This window comes from Scyliorhinus torazame, chromosome 18 (genome assembly GCF_047496885.1).
Source record: "Scyliorhinus torazame isolate Kashiwa2021f chromosome 18, sScyTor2.1, whole genome shotgun sequence".
In the NCBI taxonomy this organism is placed as follows: Eukaryota; Metazoa; Chordata; class Chondrichthyes; order Carcharhiniformes; family Scyliorhinidae; genus Scyliorhinus; species Scyliorhinus torazame.
In genome coordinates this window covers 104475732-104497038 of record NC_092724.1, presented here as the reverse complement: position 1 = coordinate 104497038, position 21307 = coordinate 104475732, and the positions used below count along the sequence as shown (strand labels likewise).

Genomic DNA, 21307 nt, shown 5'->3' with positions numbered 1-21307 from the left:
TCCTTATTTTCTTTGTTTCCCACACAAGTGGGCAACATTTACCATTGTTCCCCAAAAGGAAAATTATAAAACCTCCTGCGCTTGAAACCCCTTCACATAAATTTGCGTAGGACGCATCACTATAAACTATGAGTTTCAAGTGCTTAAGGTCACTTAACACCGGGAACTTCAAAACACAGTCCTGCATTTTTAGTTTGGCCAACGCTTTATTTGCTCTTATTATGTCTTCCACTTTGGGATCATTCATTTTTGTACTCCAGTCTAAGACATCAAAACTCACGTCCGGTCTAGTCTGTCTAGCTAACCAGTTCAGTTGCCCAATTAAACTTCATAGTTGCTCTGTTTCTATCTTTGAAACCATTGCGTCTTTTTGTGAAACTCGGCCATGACTAATTGCTATTGGGGTGATGCTTTCCAAATAAGATTGCTGACGTAAAGTTGCCCCTAATTTAGTCTGTCCAATTTCCAGTCCAATATATTTAAATGCACCGGAAACCTGACTTCCAACCCTGAATTGTTTCCTCAAACCAGAGATTACAATAGCTTCAAAATCACTAGTCCCACCCCACAAAAATCATTGACATGCATCATAAAAATGCCAGAAAGATTTCCTTTATAGTGCCAGTAATACACTGCAGGATCTGCTTTCAACTGGCAACAGCCTAACTTTAACAAAACTGACCTTACCGAAAAATACCAGACTCTAGATGCATCATTTAATCCATATACACATTTGTTCAACTTCCAGAGTACCCCTTCTGTGTTAGCTGCTTCTGTAGGAGGACGGAGAAAAATGTCTCTCTGGAGCTGATGCCCCTGCAAAAAGGCAGCTTTTATATCTATAGATTTGCATTCCCATGCCTTTGTGGCTAATAGAGCCAAGAAGATCTTTAAAATAACCTTTCCTGCTGTAGGTGAATCGACCCTTAAATCCTGATCTTCTAAGTTTTCTTCAAACCCCCTTGCCACGAGCCTGGCCTTTGCCTTATAAGTTCCATCCGGAAGAACATTTTCCGTGCAAATCCATCTGTGGGATAGAGCTCTTTATCCCCTATCCGGTTCTTCCGTGTATACCCCAAATTCACTCCAACTATGCAATTCTTGCTGTTTAGCTTCTTTGATAACTTTTTCATCTAATTTATTTGAAGCCATCAAAATCTCACGTGCATGTGGGCTTCTACTCCTATTAGTATTTGTAGTCTTACTTATGTTCCGAGATCTTGATAAACTACGCCCCCTCTCCCTGTTCACTATCCGATGTACTATCTGAACTGGCACTGCGTTTCTGTGCCCTCCATTTTTGAACTTCGTTTTCGCAATCCATTGTCTTGACTCCTCTCCTGAATTGTGTACATTCAACCAATGTTTATACTTTCCAGTGGCCTTCCCTGCTCTACTAATAACAGTTGCATCCTTCCATTGACTAGACCCTTCAGGCAAGTATGTCACTTTTGTACCAACATTTGGCAGTTGCCCTTTCGGAAAAATGGCCTGTTTTAATTCACCAGAAGTGTTGTGTTCCTCCACAGAAACCCTGTCTATATCCGTTAATTGGTCCTCATAGTTCTGTAACACATGCGTACCAGATGACTGGTTCCTCGTCATGTCTGTCTGCTCTGTCTAAATTTGAAAATTTGTAATCTGTACCCATTATCCTTGACGAATGGACCCGAACAGTTTGATTGCCATGGTGCAAAATAATTGTTTTGCCATCTATGCCTATGACCTTCCCTGGGCCTTTCCATTCATTAGAATTGTCTCTCTTATAGTATACCTTGCCTCCTTGCTGAAAAACGGCATCAGGTGGCCGTACGTTATGTCTTAAAGCTCTGCGAATTCTTTCAGACTTCTGCTTCCAAAAAAGCTTTTCTACTGTTATGTAATACATTTAAATGTTCATCAAAACCAGAGCTAATTGTAGTCCCCTCCCAAGCTGGAGGCTGGTCATCTAAAATGGATGGAATTTTAGGATTTCTACCAAACACTGATTGATAAGGCCTATAGCCCCCAACCATCTGCAATGAATTCTTTGCATGTACTGCCCATGCTAAAGTTGAATTTAGCCTGCAATTTGGTCGATCTGCCAAAATTTTCCGAAGCATGTCATCGATGACAGCATGATTTCTTTCACAGACACTATTACTAAATGGGCTTTCTGCAGCTGTATTCATAACTCTGATATTCATGTTTTCACACATATCCCTAAACTCATCATTAGCAAATTCACCCCCATTGTCCATAAGGAATTTTGCCGGTGGACCCATTCCTGTCCCTATCCATTTTTCCACGATTTGATCCAGAATTACTCTCTTTTCTTTACTTCGTACAATCGTTGATTGACTAAATCTGGTTGCTAAATCTACAAAATGCAAAATAAATATATTATTTGCTTTATCCCAGATCTTAAGGTCCATGGCCACAATGTCATTAAAATCCCTGACCAAAGGTAGGGTTACTATCGGTCATGCTGGTGTCCTTCTGTACTTCCTACAAACTTCACAGCGGTCACTAACCTGTTCTATCAGTTTAGTATAGTCATCATCCCTTACCCCTGCATCCTTTAATAAATTTTTCAGCCTCCGAGGAGACGGATGTGCAAATTGCCTATGCAGTTTTAATACCACAAGCTTTTTATCAGCTAATATCCCATTTTCAACTGCCATTAACACATCCTTAACCACTCTACTTGAAAAATTATTTGTCAGTAATGGAATACAATAGTGTCCCGACTGTGTAAACTGTAAGTGCACAGTCTTTCCAAAAACTGTTGCCTAATCCAGTTCCATATCCAGTTTCATGTGTGCTTTCTTCATCGATGGTCTGCTCAGAAGCAACTTGATACAACATCCGTGCTAATGAAATGATTCACTCCGGCAATATTGCAAGGTATTATCCCCAAACCTGAAACTTGTGGAACTTTCAAATTCCTTAACCTTGTTACGATTTTCAGCATTCAAAGAGTCCAGGTAACATTTTAACCAGTCAATTCCACACACACAAGATGTGCAGCCACTGTCCAATACAGTACAGTTGAAGGATTCTGCAACCAACACCCTCATTACCGGCGTAAAACTGCTTGTCAATAGGACAATGCCTTCTTTCTGGTCACTATCTTTTTCCTCTTCTGACTCTTCCGTGTCATGTGTCGCTTCAAACACTATCATAACGAGTTGGACAGTTGAAAGCATAATGGTATTGAGAGTCACATCGAAAACATCGATTTATCATGCCCCGTGCATTTCTGGGGTTCATCTTCCTATTGTAGGTTCTAACTGGGTTTCTGTCTTCATAATTTCCTTGTCTCGGTCTCCGTCTATAGTCTTGAGCCCTGTTCGGAGCCATACGATTTCACCATCCTGTTACTAGTGTATCTTCCATATTCTGCCTTATTGCAGGCTGGCCTATTTGGGTCATCAGAGCCATCGGAATCGAATGTTTCCCCAGAAACCTTTGTAAAGCTTTTGTCATCTGTTCGAATAAGGTATCCTTATCAGTAAACTGAACACCTGTCAAAACCAGGAGCCTATCCATGTTGCTCAAGCTAGCACAGTCAAGTAATTTAAAGGCCAACACAGACTGTGGAAATTCCAGATTGTGTTTCTGCAGCCTTTTATATAGTCTTCCAAATTCCATTATAGAGTCTTCCATGGAGATATCCTCCATTTTCCGGAACTTATCAAAATCCGACCATGCTTCATACGCACTTAACAAGTCATCTTTCTTATAAATCTTATCCATATAATGTAATAAAGTCTCCAGACCTTCTTCTGAGTCTAACTCTTCCAATTCCAGCTCAGAACACACTTTGTTTCGGATTTTACTGCCATATGGTAGAGAAAGAGCCAATGCCATACCTTGTTTTCTCTTTCCCAAAGCAGTTACTTTAGTCCACATAACTACTGCACTTCTCCATTGGTCGTACGATTCCCTTTCAGAAAATAAGGGAGGATAGTCATATCCAGCCATCTTTATCCTGGGTTCAGCCATGTATCTTTTTTTTTTTCCTTCTCACTCACTCCTTGGTTTGATCAGGAAAAGTTGTATCTTTCAAACCTTCACATTTGCACAGCAACCATCCTCAGCTACCATTGTTAGACATTTTAGTTGCTGTGAAATGAAGAGTCTAAAGTTCTTGTTCCTTTTCACCAAACACCATTTATTTCACTTCCACAGCCTCTGCACAAAACTCTTAACAACACACCACCTGACACAGGCCGCCTGAAGTCCTTTTACATATCAGTGTCAATTAATGGATACGTAACATAAATGAGACAACTCATTGCAATGTCTCTTAACCCATTACTTAACATGCGGGACACTAATCTGAGCAAATTCGCTGTCATCTCTCATCTTCTCCTACGTTATCACTTCCAAAGTAGTTTGTGTAAACGTTGAGAAGGTTCCCACAGGTGGGTTAAACTGTTATATACATGCAGACTTTTCTTTCACAAACCAATGTGTCTACATTTCAAAAGTACTTTGTTAGGTGTAAAGGATCTTTAACAGCCTGAGGTTTTGAAATGTAAATTTGATGTTTGCTTTCTTTCTTTTTGAATCAGATATTTTCTAAATCAGCAGGGTAACCGGATATGCTTTTTATTTGTACTGTCTACAAGTACAGTTTCGGGTTTTTTTTCCCACCACACAGGTATCGGAGTTGAGGCAACAGTTGAGGATACGAGGCCTTCCGGTGTCCGGCACAAAAACCGCCCTCATGAAGAGGCTGAAACCTTTCCAAGACTCCAAGGGCAGCAGCCTGCCGACCAGCAGTACCAGCACAAGCTTGTCCGGTTCTGTCGGTGAGATGGCAACTGTGATGTTCCCGATGACGCCTGTGACTGCTCTGTCAGGCTTTCAGACTCAGACCACCCCCACTGTGCTGCCAAATGGATTTTATCAGTTTGGCAGCACCAGTTCAACTCCGCCCATATCTCCAGCGTCGTCTGACCTCTCTGTAACCGGATCCGACTTGAGCGGGCTGCCCGACACCTTTAGCGATGTGCCTGTGCCTTCGCCACAGCTTGGCCTACAGCCTTCACCAGTTCATCTAAGTGCCGAAGACAGCCTGATGAGTAATGTGAGCGGAGTCAGCGTACAGGTGGAGCTGGAAGGCTTTGACACCCAAAAGGACAAAATGCTCATGGAAAAGCAGAAAGTTATCGACGAACTGACCTGGAAACTTCACCTGGAGCAGAAGCAGGTGGAAGAACTGAAGTTCCAGCTTCAGAAACAGAAAAGGAATAATCAGCACAACCCACAGGCTCCTTCACAGCAGCTCTTCAGTGTGTCCGTTAAACAGGAAAACCTGATGTCCAGTTGTCCATTTGCAGCCCAACAGCTGAATGATAGGAGTGCAGCACCAATGTTCTCTTCCACATCTAGCAGCAGTTCCACAGACAGTTCAAACACATCCAGTGCACCACAGAAATCAGGCATCGTGAACAGTCAGACATGTGTGGAAACTGCGGAACACAATGCTGTGAGGTCGCCGCCGTTCCTGAGTCCACAGTGCTCACCTCAGCATTCTCCATTGGGAGGCCTAGCCGGTAGTCCTCAACATGTCAGCCATCCTCCGTCTCCAAACAACCATTTCCTTCTGCCGGTGTCACCCGCCCCCCAAAATGGAGATGCACGCAGTGTTTCACCCCATCAGCTTCAGTCCATTCCGGCTTGCAACAGTCAGCTCAAGATACAGGTAAAGGTCAAAACTGCTGTGAATCCCTGAGTATTTTGTAGTTTTGATATATTGGAAGAGTTCCTGTCTCGCAATGCCCAAGATGGTGACGGGCAAGCATCCGCACTGGCCAAACACCGGTAACCGTTTTCCATTATCACAGTCATCGATTACAATGGCATAGTTTAAAACATAGTCAGTCATTTCAATGGGCTCAATTGGAAGTGCACACATCATTCAATTGCTAGGACACTAAAATCCCCTAAAATGGATATGTTTGATTGGATAATGTAGATGAAGCTTTACCCTGCACCTAATTCACGATACTATACCTGCCCTGCAGGGGCTTGATGGAGCAATGTAGCTATATCTGAGGAAGGATATGCTTGCATGGACGAAATGTAACTAATGCTCACCAGATTGATTGCTGAGATGAGAGGATTGGCCTGCTCTTAGAATCATAGAATCATAGAAGTTTACAGCATGGAAACAGGTCCTTCGGCCCAACCAGTCCATGCCGCCCAGTTTTTACCATTAAGCTAGTCCCAGTTGCCTGCACTTGGCCCATAACCCTCTATACCCATCTTACCCATGTAACTATCTAAATGCTTTTTGAAAGACACAATTGTACCCGCCTCTACTACTACCTCTGGCAGCCCATTCCAGACACTCACTACCCTCTGAGTGAAGAAATTGCCCCTCTGGGCCCTTCTGAATCTCTCCCCTCTCACCTTAAACCTATGCCCTCTAGTTTTAGACTCCCCTACCTTTGGGAAAAGATGTTGACTATCTACCTTATCTATGCCCCTCATTATTTTATAGACCTCTATAAGATCACCCCTAAGCCTCCTACGCTCCAGGGAAAAAAGTCCCAGTCTATCCAGCCTCTCCTTATAACTCAAACCATCAAGTCCCGGCAACATCCTAGTAAATCTTTTCTGCACTCTTTCTAGTTTAATAATATCCTTTCTATAATAGGGTGACCAGAACTGCACACAGTATTCCAAGTGTGGCCGTACCAATGTCTTGTACAACTTCAACAAGACGTCCCAACTCCTGTATTCAATGTTCTGACCAATGAAACCAAGCATGCCGAATGCCTTCTTCACCACCCTGTCCACCTGCGACTCCACCTTCAAGGAGCTATGAACCTGTACTCCTAGATCTCTTTGTTCTATAACTCTCCCCAACGCCATACCATTAACTGAGTAGGTCCTGGCCTGATTCGATCTGCCAAAATGCATCACCTCACATTTATCTAAATTAAACTCCATCTGCCATTCGTCGGCCCACTGGCCTAATTGATCAAGATCCCGTTGCAATCCTAGATAACCTTCTTCACTATCCACTGTGCCACCAATCTTGGTGTCATCTGCAAACTTACTAACCATGCCTCCTAAATTCTCATCCAAATCATTAATATAAATCACAAATAACAGTGGACCCAGCACCGATCCCTGAGGCACACCACTGGTCACAGGCCTCCAGTTTGAAAAACAACCCTCTACAACCACCCTCTGCCTTCTGTCGTCCAGCCAATTTTGAATCCAATTGGCAACCTCACCCTGGATCCCGTGAGCTTTAACCTTCTGCAACAACCTACCATGCGGTACCTTGTCAAAGGCTTTGCTAAAGTCCATGTAGACAACGTCTACTGCACTGCCCTCATCTACCTTCTTGGTCACTCCCTCAAAAAACTCAATCAAATTTGTGAGACATGATTTTCCACGCACAAAGCCATGCTGACTGCCCCGAATCAGTCCTTGCCTCTCTAAATGCTTGTAGATCCTGTCTCTCAGAATACCTTCTAGCAACTTACCTACTACAGATGTTAGGCTCACCGGTCTGTAGTTCCCAGGCTTTTCCCTGCTGCCCTTCTTAAACAAGGGCACAACATTCGCCACTCTCCAATCTTCAGGCACCTCACCTGTGGCTGCCGATGATTCAAATATCTCGGTTAGGGGACCCGCAATTTCCTCCCTTACGGAGGGCCGGTGCAGAATCAATGGGCCAAAGGCACTGTAGGGATTCTATGGTTTCACTGAAACATGCAAGGTTCTGAAGCTTTCATCATTTAGTTGAAAAATAACATACGTTTGAATGCTAATGCTTGTGCTAAGATTATAATTATATATAATTTATTTATTTTTTATAAATTTAGAGTATCCAGTCATTTCTTTTTCCAATTGAGGGGCAATTTAGCGTGGCCGATCCACCTACCCTGCACATCTTTTGGGTTGTGGGTTCAAGACGCACGCAGAGCACAGGGAAAATGTGCAAACTCCACACGGACTGTGACCCATGGCCGGGATTGAACCCGGGTCCTTGGCTCCGTGAGGCAGCAGTGCTAACCACCGCATAACTGTGCCGCCCATAATTATATATTACACAAGCTTTTATATAAAACACTATTGATACCAATTAATTATTCAAAAAGAGGAAGAATACCTGAGGAACAGTCAATTCAGCTGTAGGAACTGGCTTTACCTTTGTAACTTAGTGATAAATATTACAGATGTCAAATTTTATAGGGCATACATATTTAAATGTCTTAGCTTGAAAGATCTGAGAGATTAAAGTATATTATTTCAATAACTTTAAATATCTTCACCTTTTTGCTGTAGGCCACAAAAGGACAGGAGCCTCAGCATCAAAATGGCAGCCCGCAATTTCAGCAGCAGCTCCAACAGCACATAATACGACAGCAGATACTCAGAAAGGTATTCATTATTGAAAGCTTAATTACCCAGGAAACTACTCCAGGACATTTTTCAAATCAACCCGAGTATTAACGTGATGTGTCATTAATGACCAATGCTGCCTGGGATAAGTTGAACAGAAGTGTATCTCTATTGTTATGGCATTGGAAAAAGAGAAATACTGACCCTGCCCCTCCAAAATACGAATAAGTAACTACAGTGGATTGAATAAGTTAACTACAGTGGATTGGTTGGCATTTTCATTGTCCGCTTTAATTAGTGGACAATGTGCCAGCTTTAGCTTTAGATTGAGCTTTGGCTCTGTGCCCCATCCAAATGAGCACCGACCACTTGTATATTGGAGGCTGGGGAGTTGAATATAACCTCTACACCACAAAGGACTGTCCTGCCACCTTCATCACTCCCACCTCTTATTCCCACACTTCCACCTTTCAGTTGCACCCATCCCACCCCACCATCCACTATAACCCTTCCTATTGTCACTTCTCTCTTGAAGCACTTCAAACCTTCAGCCCAGATTTATTCTCATTACTTTAACTCTGGAGCTAAAGTTGCAGTGTAAGCATATCTTCAAAGCCACAGTCTTCCATTTTTATCAAGAAGCTGATATTCTCCTGTTGTAGGAGAACCAAAGTAGACGGGCGGGATTCTCCGAAAACTGGCGCGATGTCCGGGACCCGGTGCCAAAAACGGCACGGATCACACTGGCGTCGGGCCCCCCCCCAAACAATGCAAATTCTCCGGCCCCGAATGGGCTAGCAGCGGCGTGACGCCATTCGTGACGGCGTCACCCGACGTGGACGGTGACGGATTGACGCCGCATGGCGTGACGGCTCAAAAGACGCGCCCCCCCCCAACCCCGGGAGACCCGAAAAGGTGGCCGCCCGCCGCGCAGCCCCGAGGTTCCAGGACCGCGACATCGAGGCGCTCCTGGACGCAGTGGAGGAGAGGAGGGAGTCCCTGTACCCCGGACACGGCCGCAGGGTCGCCCCACGCCTCAGGCAGCGTCTGTGGAGGGAGGTGGCAGAGGCCGTCAGCGCTGTTGCTCTGACACCACAGACAGGCACCCAGTGCCACCAGAAGGTGAACAACCTCGTCAGGGCAGCCAGGGTGAGTGTGTCCCCCCCCCCCCCCCCCCCCCCTCCTGCCTGATGTGTGGCACACCGCCAGGTGAAACCAACCCTAACCTCTGCACTATACACGCAACCGATGGCGTGCATTCATATACCTGTCTAACACTGTTGCCCTTTACCCCTGCCACCCACCTGCCCACCACAGGAGAAGCGCGCGCACAACAATAGGGAGCATGAGAAGACTGGAGGGAGCCCAGCTGATGAGAGGCCACTCACCGTACCTGAGGAAAGGGCCCTGGAACTGGCTGGCGGACCTGAGGACCGGGAGGTTGCCGATGCAGAGGTCGGGGGCCCACCAGCAAGTGTGCCACCGACAGCCCGTCCCCACATCCCCCCTCCCCCATAGCCCCCCTCCCCCATATAACCTGATCACTGCCTGCATGTCTAACCATGCATGCTTTATTGTGTATCGCAGGAGCAAATGTCGAGGCATCCATCCTGGCATAAAAGTTCAGGGCCACCGTAACCTTGACGGACACGGGGAGAGGGTCCCCCTCCCCCCAGTGCCACGCGGTGCCAGGTGTGCCAGCAGGTGGCAGATGTGTGCCACGGTTTCCCGGCTCATCCGGAGTCTCCTCCTGCATTCCCGGTCTGTAAGGTCCTGGTGCAACAACCGGGGCCTCCGTTGCCGTGGCGCTGCGACGTCCTCCTCCCTCTCCCCGTGTTCCTCCTCCACTAGGTGCTCCTCCTCCTCCTCGTCCTGTCTGGCGGGTGTTCCTCCAGCCTGGGCGGCTGCCGCCTGCCCCTCTGCGGCCTGCTCCTCTGCGGCAGCCTGCGCCGCCTCTCTGGCACGCTCCTCCTCCTCCTCCAGGGCAACATGGAGAATAGCGGCTGCCGCCACGGCGGCCAACATCGCTGGCTGATCAGAAAACTTGGCGGCCTGTGGGGGAGGGGGGGAGGAACGACAACATGTCATCATTGTCCGTACCCCCCCTCCCCCAGCCAGGTGGCATGGACTGCATGGGCACGAGTGTTGGAGGATGGCACCTGGCCAGGCGGTCAATCTCCCTTGCCCTCGCACCCCCGTCCCCGGCACTCATATACCTGTCCCCCTCGCCGGCACTCACCCCCTCCCCCCGCCGGCATTCACCCCCCCCCCCCTGCCGGCACTCACCCCCCCCCCCCCCCTCGACGGCACTCACCCCCCCCTCGCCGGCACTCACCCCCCCTCGCCGGCACTCACCCCCCCCCTCGCCGGCACTCACCCCCCCCCCCCCCCTCGCCGGCACTCACCCCCCCCCCCCCCCCTCGCTGGCACCTCGGCATTCACCCCCCCGTCCCCGGCACTCATCCCCCCGGTACCCGGCAGTCACCCGGCCCCGGCACTATCCCCCTCATACCCGGCACTCATCCCCACCCCCCCAGCACTCATCCCCCCCGTCCCCGGCACTCATTTCCCCCCCCCCCCCCCGGCACTCATTCCCCGGCACACATCCCCCCGTACCCGGCACTATCCCATCGTCCCCCTCGCCAGCACTCACCCACCCCCTCCCCCCGCCGCGCACACACCCACACACACCTCTCCCCAACACACGCAGACTGCGGCCACACCATCACCTCTCCTGTGGCCACCCCCTAGACTGTGACCTCCCTCCACGCTGGATGGCGTCAACCATCAACACTGGTTGGCGCCGTTAAAAAGGTGTTTTGATTTACGCCGACGTGACCCGGCGGGACCTCGGCCAATCCGGCCGGGAGAATATGGACAGCCCCGGAGTCCAATGTCTCGCGCCCGCCCCTGCCATTCTCCGAGGCGGGTGGCGCAATTGACACCCCGCCAACTTTTCACCCTTCGGAGAGTCGGAGAATCCCGCCCCAGCTCTTAAATTAAAGCTCCTAAAATAGGATGGCACGGCAGCACAGTGGTTAGCACTGTTGCTTTGCAGCTCCGGGATCCCAGTTTCAATTCCTATCTTGGGTCACTGTCTGTGCAGCGTCTGCACGTCCTCCCTGTGTCTGCATGGGTTTCCTACGGGTGCTCCAGTTTCCTCCCACAAGTCCCGAAAGTAGGTAATTTGGACATTCTCCCTCAGTGTACCCGAACAAGCGCCGGAATGTGGTGATTAGGGGCTTTTCACAGTAACTTCATTTCAGTGTTATTGTAAGCCTACTTGCGACAATAAAGATTATTATTTAAAAATTCTTTTTTTTTTCCAATGCCTAACTTGCTGGAAATGTAAGCAATTTGTGAATTCAGGGTATTGATTTCCTCTGACTCTGGGGCAATAGTTGACGGATGAACAAAGAGCACCTTGGTGAAATGGATGCCTGCTGTGAGATAGATGGACGGAGAGGTGCCACCCCGCCAATCACTCTGAGCTCGGCAGCTCTCAGATTGTATAATGTGGCCTCAGTAACATGTAAACTTGTTTAAAAACTTCAGCATAAGTAGCCAATAATATTTGTTAATAATTGTGCCCATCTGCTTGGTCTTTTTATTCAGATGAGTGTCCCAAACTCTGCAAATCAAGTTGGTCAAAAATTTGTCAAGAGTACTACTTCTTTCTGTAATTCAAACTCAACCCTAAGCAAGGTCAAACAACCTCCTTCTTATGAAGATGCAGTGAAACAGGTGAGAAATAATTTAACATCACCATTAGATAGCATGAGCATTTATTTCTAATAGGCTAAACTTGTCTGCAGCATTCAGGTGGCAGTGAACCACTCCTGTGCACTCAGTCAAATGGCTCGCAGTATCTGTCAAATCATCTGTGACCCAGTCGGAGGCATTGAATGGTTGTAGTTTTTCACACTTCGGATATGATTTAACGGGAAAAAAAGAGTCCTGTTTTTTGGAGGGTTTAGTGGGGTGTTTCCAATGCCCCACCGAGGCCCCATTTACCTTCATTTCTTGCACCCATTTTTAAATGCCGTCCCAATCTCTGGACCCAGACACCCCCAATGCTCCAACTTTCTCGGGGGTCCTCGAGCCCCCTCACCCCACTTCATACGGGCACGCCCAGGCTCTTGCCACTGTCAGCCTGGCACACTGGCTATGCCCCAGTATGCCTGGCAGTGCCAACCAGGCACCCTGGCAGTGGGAGTGCCACCCTGCTCATGGCCCGACCAACCGTGGGCCTCTGATGGCCTAAGAGATCCACCCTCCCCCCAAGGTGCCGTTACGCCTGGTCCACGTTTATGTGGACCAGTGCTAAATGTCTCTTTGACGAGGTATCCTAGGCGTGGGCGTTCAATCCCAGGCTTTGGAAGAATCTGGCGACGACATACTTAAGCAAGCCTAACTGCCCACTTAAATAAGCAAATCTGGATCCCATCCAGTGAGGGCGAGATCCAGATCGCGAGATCTCGATCGCGAGATCTCATTAGATCTCACGAGATTTAACAGCCTTGACGGGTCCCGAGTCGGGTACAACGAGGGTGTTCAATCGGGCCCTACATGTTTTTCTTAATTTGGTGATTGATTCTTTTAAAGATTTTCAATTTTTGTAGATGTTTATTATTAGTAATTCAATATTATTATCACAAACCTTTGGGGAGAACTGCATTTTGAAAATTCTATTGATTTTGATATTGACAGTTATTTCTATCAATCAGGTGTGTCAAATGATAATTTGTTACATTTGAAATAGTGATATGATGCATACAAATATACAAATTAGACACAGGAGTAGACCATTCAGTAGACCACTCAAGCCTGGTCTGCCATTAAATAATATAATTGCTGACCTGATTGTGGCCTGAACTCCACATCCTGCCTACCTCCAATAACCTTTGACCCCCTTGTTAGTCAAGAATTAATCGATCTCTTCCTTAAAAATACTCATTGATCAATATGAAAGTATCATTTCAACTTTTTTTTAGATAATTGCACTACGCTAATGGTGCTTTTTAAGTTTTACATATTATACTGGCTTTGGAAAGTTCAGAGATGATGATTTTTAATAGTTTGTATGACCACAAGCTTCTTTTAAAATCGATTTGTCAGTTCTATATTCTGGTGACTATCAGATGACTTGCTTTTAAGCTTTCCATTTGGTTGAGACTTACTTTATGTAGTTTAACCTTGTATATCTGCAGCAAATGTCTAGAAACCAGATGGATGATCTACTCGACGTGCTTATTGAGAGTGGAGGTGAGACAATGGATGTACTAAAATTATTCAGTTATAGAGCACGAACAGCCTTTTCTCTGTTGTAAAATTTGGCTAATGTCTAAAATGTGATGTTTCTCATGAAAAGGTTAAGGGCTTCTGATTGAATAATGGGCAACTGGTGTAATAAATCTTTCTTCCTTCTTCTTACTTCAAGATAAAGAGTGGCATAATTTGGAATATTTGTTTACCCTTGCTGGGGGTGTCACACCAAATGTGGGAGTTTCAACAGCCCTCATTACAGAACAGCGTTGTACACCTTAACATCATTGTGATACAAGTGTAAACAAATGTACATGCATACTCACTCACCCATTTGGCCCTCTAGCCTGCTGCACCATATAATATCATGGTTGACCTGTAACCTCAAACTTGCATCCTTTCTGAAAAAACTTACCACCCCCTTGCTTACCAAGAATATATCCACCTCTGCCTTAATGTTATTCAAAGACTCACGACCCTCTGAGAGAAACTTCCTTGCCTCATCTCAGTTTTAAATGGGCGACACCCTTTCTCTAGTTCCCCCACAAGAGGAAACATCCTCTCCACATCCAACCAATCAAAGACATCTCAGAACCTTGGGCGGATTCTCCACTCCCGCGCCGGTTGGGAGAATCGCCTGGGCCGCCAAAATTTCCCGGGACGCCGGTCCGACGCTCTCCCGCAATTCTTGCAAGCGGCAGGAAAGGCCCGGTCGAGTTTCGCAGGCCGGAGAATCGCCATTTTGGCCAGGCCAAAACGGCGGGTTCCCCCCGGCGCCGTCCACACCTGGTCGCTGCCGTCGTGAGCGGTATGTGAACGCTGGGGGGGGGGCGGCCTGCGGGGGGGCGAGGGCGGATCCTGCACTGGGGGTACCTCAAATGTGGGGTGGCCCGCGATCGGTGCCCACCGATCGTCGGGCCGTCCTCTCTGAAGGAGGACCTCCTTCCTTCCGCGGCCCCGCAAGATCCTTCAGACATCTTCTTGCGGGGCGGAGTTAGAGAGGACGGCAACCACGCATGCGCGGGTTGGTGCCGGCCAACCCGCGCATGCGCGGATGACGCCCGTTATGCGGCGCCGGCCGCGTCATCTATGCGGCGCCGCCTTTACGCGGGCGACAAGGCCTGGTGCGGTGTAGATGACGCGGCCCCGATCCTGGTCCATTGTCAGGACCTGAATCGGTCGGGATCGGGGCTGTTTCGCGCCGTCGTGAACCTCGACAGCGTTCACGACGGCGCGGCCACTTCGGCGCGGGAGTGGAGAATCCCGCCCCTTATGTTTCAATCAAATCACCTCTTACTCTTCTAAACTCCAACTTTAGTCTGACCAATCTTTCTTCATAAAACAACCTTCCAAGTGTTAGCCTAATAAATCTTCTCTGGCCTGCTTTCAACATATTTACACCCTTCCTTAAATAAGGTGGCCAATACTGTACACCTGTGATAGGCAGCCTTGGCTAGTGCACGGGCTGTGTGGGACTTCCTCCTTCATCTCAGTGAGCGCAAGATTGAAATTGTGCATTTCCATGAATAAGATTGAATACATTTAATACATGTATAATATTTCATAACGAGTTATAGAAAATGCTTAATTATTATAATATTTATAGAACTGTCATCAACTTCAAAGGTAAGCACAAAAGAAATGTCTAAGCTTTGACAAAGACCCATCTTTGTGTTGTCAGCAAATCTGGCAACCATCGCTTCCATTCACCCAAGTCATTGATATGAAAGGTAAACAATTGAGGCCCCAGCACTGACCACTGTGACACACTATTCATTACCTCTTACCAACCTGAAAAAGACCCATTTATGCCTACTCTCTGCTTCCTGTTAGCCAGCCAATCTTCTATCCATGCCAATATGTTGTCCCAAAACCATGAGCTTTTATTTTCCACAATAACATTTGATGTGGCGCCTCATCAAATTTATTCTGTGTTAGAATCCCAGTTGATGTTATACCAGGTCGGGAAGATTTTGGAATGGGACCCTGGCTCAAAAGACCTTTGGCAGGATTCTCGGTCCTGCCGCATCAGTTTTCTGGTGCAGCATGCCCTGATCGGCGGAGGGATTCTCCATCATGACAACTGGCCAATATGGGTTTCCCATTGTGGGCATCCCCATGCCACGGGGAATTTCCAAGCATGGAAGCGCTGCCGGCGCAACAGAGAATTTGTGTGCAAACTGCTCACAATTGCTTTAACTCTCGATCCCCAGGCTGTATTAAAATGACATCAAATGTTTCATCTACCTCTGAGGTCTGTTGTCCCACTTTAAATCTAGTTACTGCAATTGTCTCTTTAACTCAGAATGCTTTGTTTACTCTTCCTTGAATTCTTCTGAGCAATACCTCGGTCTCTGTTCACTTAACTCCCGACTTCTCGTAAACTTCTCTTCATTCCTCTTGTTTCCTTAATTACCTGGCCTCCAGATCTCTGTACTTGTTTTCTTAACTATTACTCCATTTTATGGCTTTTGTTCGAGCAAAGCTGAGAGAGATGTTCCCTCTCTAGCCTTCTAAAATCAACTCCTTCTCACAGAGCTGCCTTCTCTCTCACCACCTGTCTTAAACTACAATCAAATTAGCTGAATCAAAACTCTAGCTTCTTTACCTTACAAAGTCCCAGTTGCTAAGCAACCACTGCCGGTTTATATATTCTTTGTGCCATAGCCCTCTCTAAGTACAACAGAAACACAGTTGGAACCTAACCAACCCCCAAAACATACAAACACCATTGTCCAGCATGAATCTACCTGTAGGTTTTACCCTTCCAAGCACAGAAACATTAAATTACACCCACTTAAAGCTATACCTTATTTCTAATGTTTACCAATATAAATATCAATCCCTTAAAACTACCTTTGTTTTTCTAACATCTGGAAATATCATCTGACGCTGGAGAGAACATTTTCCAGACAGCGCCTCTTTCATTGAATTTGTGCTGTCGCTAGAACTATACTTTAGGAGAAAATTACCCTACCTTGGCAGAACATTTTCAGACATTTTCAAGAGTGGTACCTACCATTAAAGATACCCACAAAAATATCTACTCAGTCTGAAAGATCCAGCTGTTATAAAGTATCTTATACTTATTGTGCATTTCTGTCTACACATTATAATATTGTCAAAGTATCTATTTATCTATATCTACTAAAAGTCCTGGCATCTAGCCATATATTCATCCCACTTTTGATGCCACATTTTAAACTATGAAAAAAGAGAAAGGAAATCATTCTCTGCTGATTTTTCTCACCGACTGTGAGAATTGGACAAATACTTGAGGGAAAAAAAATGTATAGGCTGTGGGGAAAGAGCAGAGAAGTAGAACAAATGTATAGTTCATTCAAAGAGTCTGCGTAGGTATGATGGACCAAGTGGCCTCTTTCTGTGCTTACAAAATTCTATGATTTAACAGCCTGATCTCTCCTCAGACCAGCCACTGCACATTTATGAGCTGCTGTCAATTGACAGAACGTTCTGTCAACAATTAACTTCTAAGGACTTCCGGGTGCGGCGATGACCAGCTGAGTCGCACGTTTCGGCAGCTCCCGGTGAAACGGACTTTTGGGCTCTTGATAGGAGCCCCAACGGCAATTTTGACGGCTAAAAACACTGTGCGGTAAACCAGAAGGGAATCCCCCCCTGGATACGGATGAAAAAAGGAGGAGAAAGTGGCCGGATTGCAGTGGATCCTTTAGAACAGCGGCAAGGAAGGCAAGCAAAAACCAAGATGGCGTCGGAAGGTGGCAATTTAACATGGGGCCCTGAACAACAAGAGTTCTTGAAATGCTGTGTGGAAGAGCTCAAAAAGGAAATGAAGAAAGAGCTGTTGGCCCCGATACTACAGGCGATCGAAGGGCTAAAGGAGGAACAAAAGACCCAGGAGCGGGAGCTTCGGGTCGTGAAGGCAAAGGCAGCCGAGAATGAGGACGACATACAGGGCCTGGTGGTGAAGACGGAGACGCATGAGGCACATCAGAAACTATGTGTGGAAAGGTTGGAGGCACTGGAGAACAACGCAAGGAGGAACAACCTGAGGATTCGTGGTCTTCCTGAAGGTGCGGAGGGAGCGGACGTCGGGGCATATGTGAGCACGATGCTGCACTCGTTAATGGGAGCGGAGGCCCCGGCGGGTCCGTTGGAGGTGGAGGGAGCATACCGAGTGATGGCGCGAGGACCGAGAGCAGGAGAAATTCCCAGAGCCATAGTGGTGAGATTCCTCCGTTTTAAGGATAGAGAAATGGTCCTTAGATGGGCAAAGAAAACTCGGAGCAGTAAATGGGAGAACGCGGTGATCCGCGTTTATCAAGACTGGAGTGCGGAGGTGGCGAGAAGGAGGGCGAGCTTTAATCGGGCCAAGGCGGTGCTTCATAAAAAGAAGATAAAATTTGGAATGCTGCAACCGGCAAGACTGTGGGTCACATATCGAGGGAGGCACCACTACTTTGAGACGGCGGATGAAGCATGGACTTTTATTGTGGAAGAAAAACTGGAATGAGCGGGTTATTAAAAAGAACGTTTGAACAAAGTGGTGGGGCGAATGTGGGGGGCAAAGAGGGGGGTTAAAAAGGGGGGAAAGAGGAGTTTTATGTACTAATCCTGCGATGTGGTAACTTCTCTCTTCCACAGGTGGTGATGGGGGGAGGAGGGGAGGTGGAGGAGATGGGGCGTTGGCCATTGGGGGCGGGGCCAAGGGAGAAGCGCGGGCTTGGTTCCCGCGCTATGATAATCATGGCGGGAATAGAGAAGCAGGAAGGAGGGGGCGTTGCACGGTGCGAGCCGAGATCACGGGGGGAAGCCGAGGTCGGCCAGAGTTTGCTGACTTCTGGGAGCAACATGGGGGGAGTAATTACGCTCGCGGGGGATCTAGCGGGGGGGGTGGGAGGGGGGAATTACTGGGTTGCTACTGCTGGGGAGAGGGGGGAGCTGGTATGGGAGGGGATGGGCGGGGGGGCACCGCCTGGGGGAGATACAGCTGCGTGGGAACCGGGTGAGGAGCTGGAAAAAGGGATGGCTAATCGACAAGGGGGGGGTGGGTAGGAAGCCCCCCAACCTGGCTGATCACGTGGAACGTGAGAGGGCTGAACGGGCCGATAAAGAGGGCACGGGTACTCGCACACCTTAAGAAACTTAAGGCAGATGTGGTTATGTTACAGGAAACGCACCTGAAACTGATAGACCAGGTTAGGCTACGCAAAGGATGGGTGGGGCAGGTGTTCCATTCGGGGCTAGATGCGAAAAACAGGGGGGTGGCTATATTAGTGGGGAAGCGGGTAATGTTCGAGGCAAAGACTATAGTGACGGATAACGGGGGCAGATACGTGATGGTGAGTGGCAAACTACAGGGGGAGACGGTGGTTTTGGTAAACGTATATGCCCCGAACTGGGATGATGCCAATTTTATGAGGCGGATGCTAGGACGCATTCCGGACCTAGAGATGGGAAAGCTGATAATGGGGGGAGATTTTAATACGGTGTTGGAACCAGGGCTGGATAGGTCGAAGTCCAGGACTGGAAGGAGGCCGGCAGCAGCCAAGGTACTTAAAGATTTTATGGAGCAGATGGGAGGTGTAGACCCGTGGAGATTTAGCAGACCTAGGAGTAAGGAGTTCTCGTTTTTCTCCGATGTCCATAAAGTCTACTCGCCAATAGACTTTTTTGTGCTGGGAAGGGCGTTGATCCCGAAGGTGAGGGGAACGGAGTATACGGCTATAGCCATTTCGGATCACGCTCCACACTGGGTAGACTTGGAGATAGGGGAGGAAACAGGAGGGCGCCCACCCTGGAGAATGGACATGGGACTAATGGCAGATGAGGGGGTGTGTCTAAGGGTGAGGGGGTGCATTGAAAAGTACTTGGAACTCAATGATAATGGGGTGGTCCAGGTGGGAGTGGTCTGGGAGGCGTTGAAGGCGGTGGTTAGAGGGGAGCTGATATCAATAAGGGCACATAAAGGGAAGCAGGAGAGTAAGGAACGATAGCGGTTGCTACAAGAACTTTTGAGGGTGGACAGACAATATGCGGAAGCACCGGAGGAGGGACTGTACAGGGAAAGGCAAAGGCTACATGTAGAATTTGACTTGCTGACTACGGGCACTGCAGAGGCACAATGGAGGAAGGCACAGGGTGTACAGTACGAATATGGGGAGAAGGCGAGCAGGTTGCTGGCACACCAATTGAGGAAAAGGGGAGCATAGAACATAGAAAATACAGCACAGAACAGGCCCTTCGGCCCACGATGTTGTGCCGAACCTTTGTCCTAGATTAATCATAGATTATCATTGAATTTACAGTGCAGAAGGAGGCCATTCGGCCCTTTGAGTCTGCACCGGCTCTTGGAAAGAGCACCATACCCAAACTCAACACCTCCACCCAACACCAAGGGCAATTTGGACATTAAGGGCAATTTATCATTGGCCAATTCACCTAACCCGCACATCTTTGGACTGTGGGAGGAAACCGGAGCACCCGGAGGAAACCCACGCAGACACGGGGAGGACGTGCAGACTCCGCACAGACAATGACCCAAGCCGGAATCGAACCTGGGACCATGGAGCTGTGAAGCAATTGCGCTATCCACAATGCTACCGTGCTGCCCTTAAGAACAAATAAATCTACACTATATCATTTTACCGTCATCCATGTAACTATCCAATAGCTGCTTGAAGGTCCCTAATGTTTCCGACTCAACTACTTCCACAGGCAGTGCATTCCATGCCCCCACTACTCTCTGGGTAAAGAACCTACCTCTGATATCCCTCCTATATCTTCCACCTTTCACCTTAAATTTATGTCCCCTTGTAATGGTGTGTTCCACCCGGGGAAAAAGTCTCTGACTGTCTACTTTATCTATTCCCCTGATCATCTTATAAACCTCTATCAAGTCGCCCCTCATCCTTCTCCGCTCTAATGAGAAAAGGCCTAGCACCCTCAACCTTTCCTCGTAAGACCTACTCTCCATTCCAGGCAACATCCTGGTAAATCTTCTTTGCACCTTTTCCAGAGCTTCCACATCCTTCCTAAAATGAGGCGACCAGAACTGTACACAGTACTCCAAATGTGGCCTTACCAAAGTTTTGTACAGCTGCATCATCACCTCACGGCTCTTAAATTCAATCCCTCTGTTAATGAACGCGAGCACACCATAGGCCTTCTTCACAGCTCTATCCACTTGAGTGGCAACTTTCAAAGATGTATGAACATAGACCCCAAGATCTCTCTGCTCCTCCACATTGCCAAGAACTCTACCGTTAACCCTATATTCCGCATTCATATTTGTCCTTCCAAAATGGACAACCTCACACTTTTCAGGGTTAAACTCCATCTGCCACTTCTCAGCCCAGCTCTGCATCCTATCTATGTCTCTTTGCAGCCGACAACAGCCCTCCTTACTATCCACAACTCCACCAATCTTCGTATCGTCTGCAAATTTACTGACCCACCCTTCAACTCCCTCATCCAAGTCATTAATGAAAATCACAAACAGCAGAGGACCCAGAACTGATCCCTGCGGTACGCCACTGGTAACTGGGATCCAGGCTGAATATTTGCCATCCACCACCACTCTCTGACTTCTATCGGTTAGCCAGTTCGTTATCCAACTGGCCAAATTTCCCACTATCCCATGCCTCCTTACTTTCTGCATAAGCCTACCATGGGGAACTTTATCAAATGCCTTACTAAAATCCAT

At 47.6% G+C, this 21307-nt stretch overlaps 1 protein-coding gene across 9 annotated transcripts in view; it reads left to right on the top strand.

The window, feature by feature from the left end:
- The window catches only part of myocd (myocardin), a 303397-nt gene that overhangs the window by 268441 nt on the left and 13649 nt on the right, over positions 1–21307 (top strand). For 7 of the 9 annotated variants that reach the window (XR_011936178.1, XR_011936177.1, XM_072483120.1 and 4 more), the window contains 4 exons: positions 4649–5695; positions 8299–8394; positions 11971–12099; positions 13545–13620. Coding sequence is in view for 7 of the 9 variants with exons in the window: in XM_072483120.1 (XP_072339221.1) it covers positions 4649–5695; positions 8299–8394; positions 11971–12099; positions 13545–13620 (1348 nt within the window). In the remaining 2 variants the exon portion in view is untranslated. The remainder of the gene's footprint in view (positions 1–4648; positions 5696–8298; positions 8395–11970; positions 12100–13544; positions 13621–21307) is intronic. The other 2 variants (XM_072483122.1, XM_072483116.1) reach the window with 1 other exon arrangement.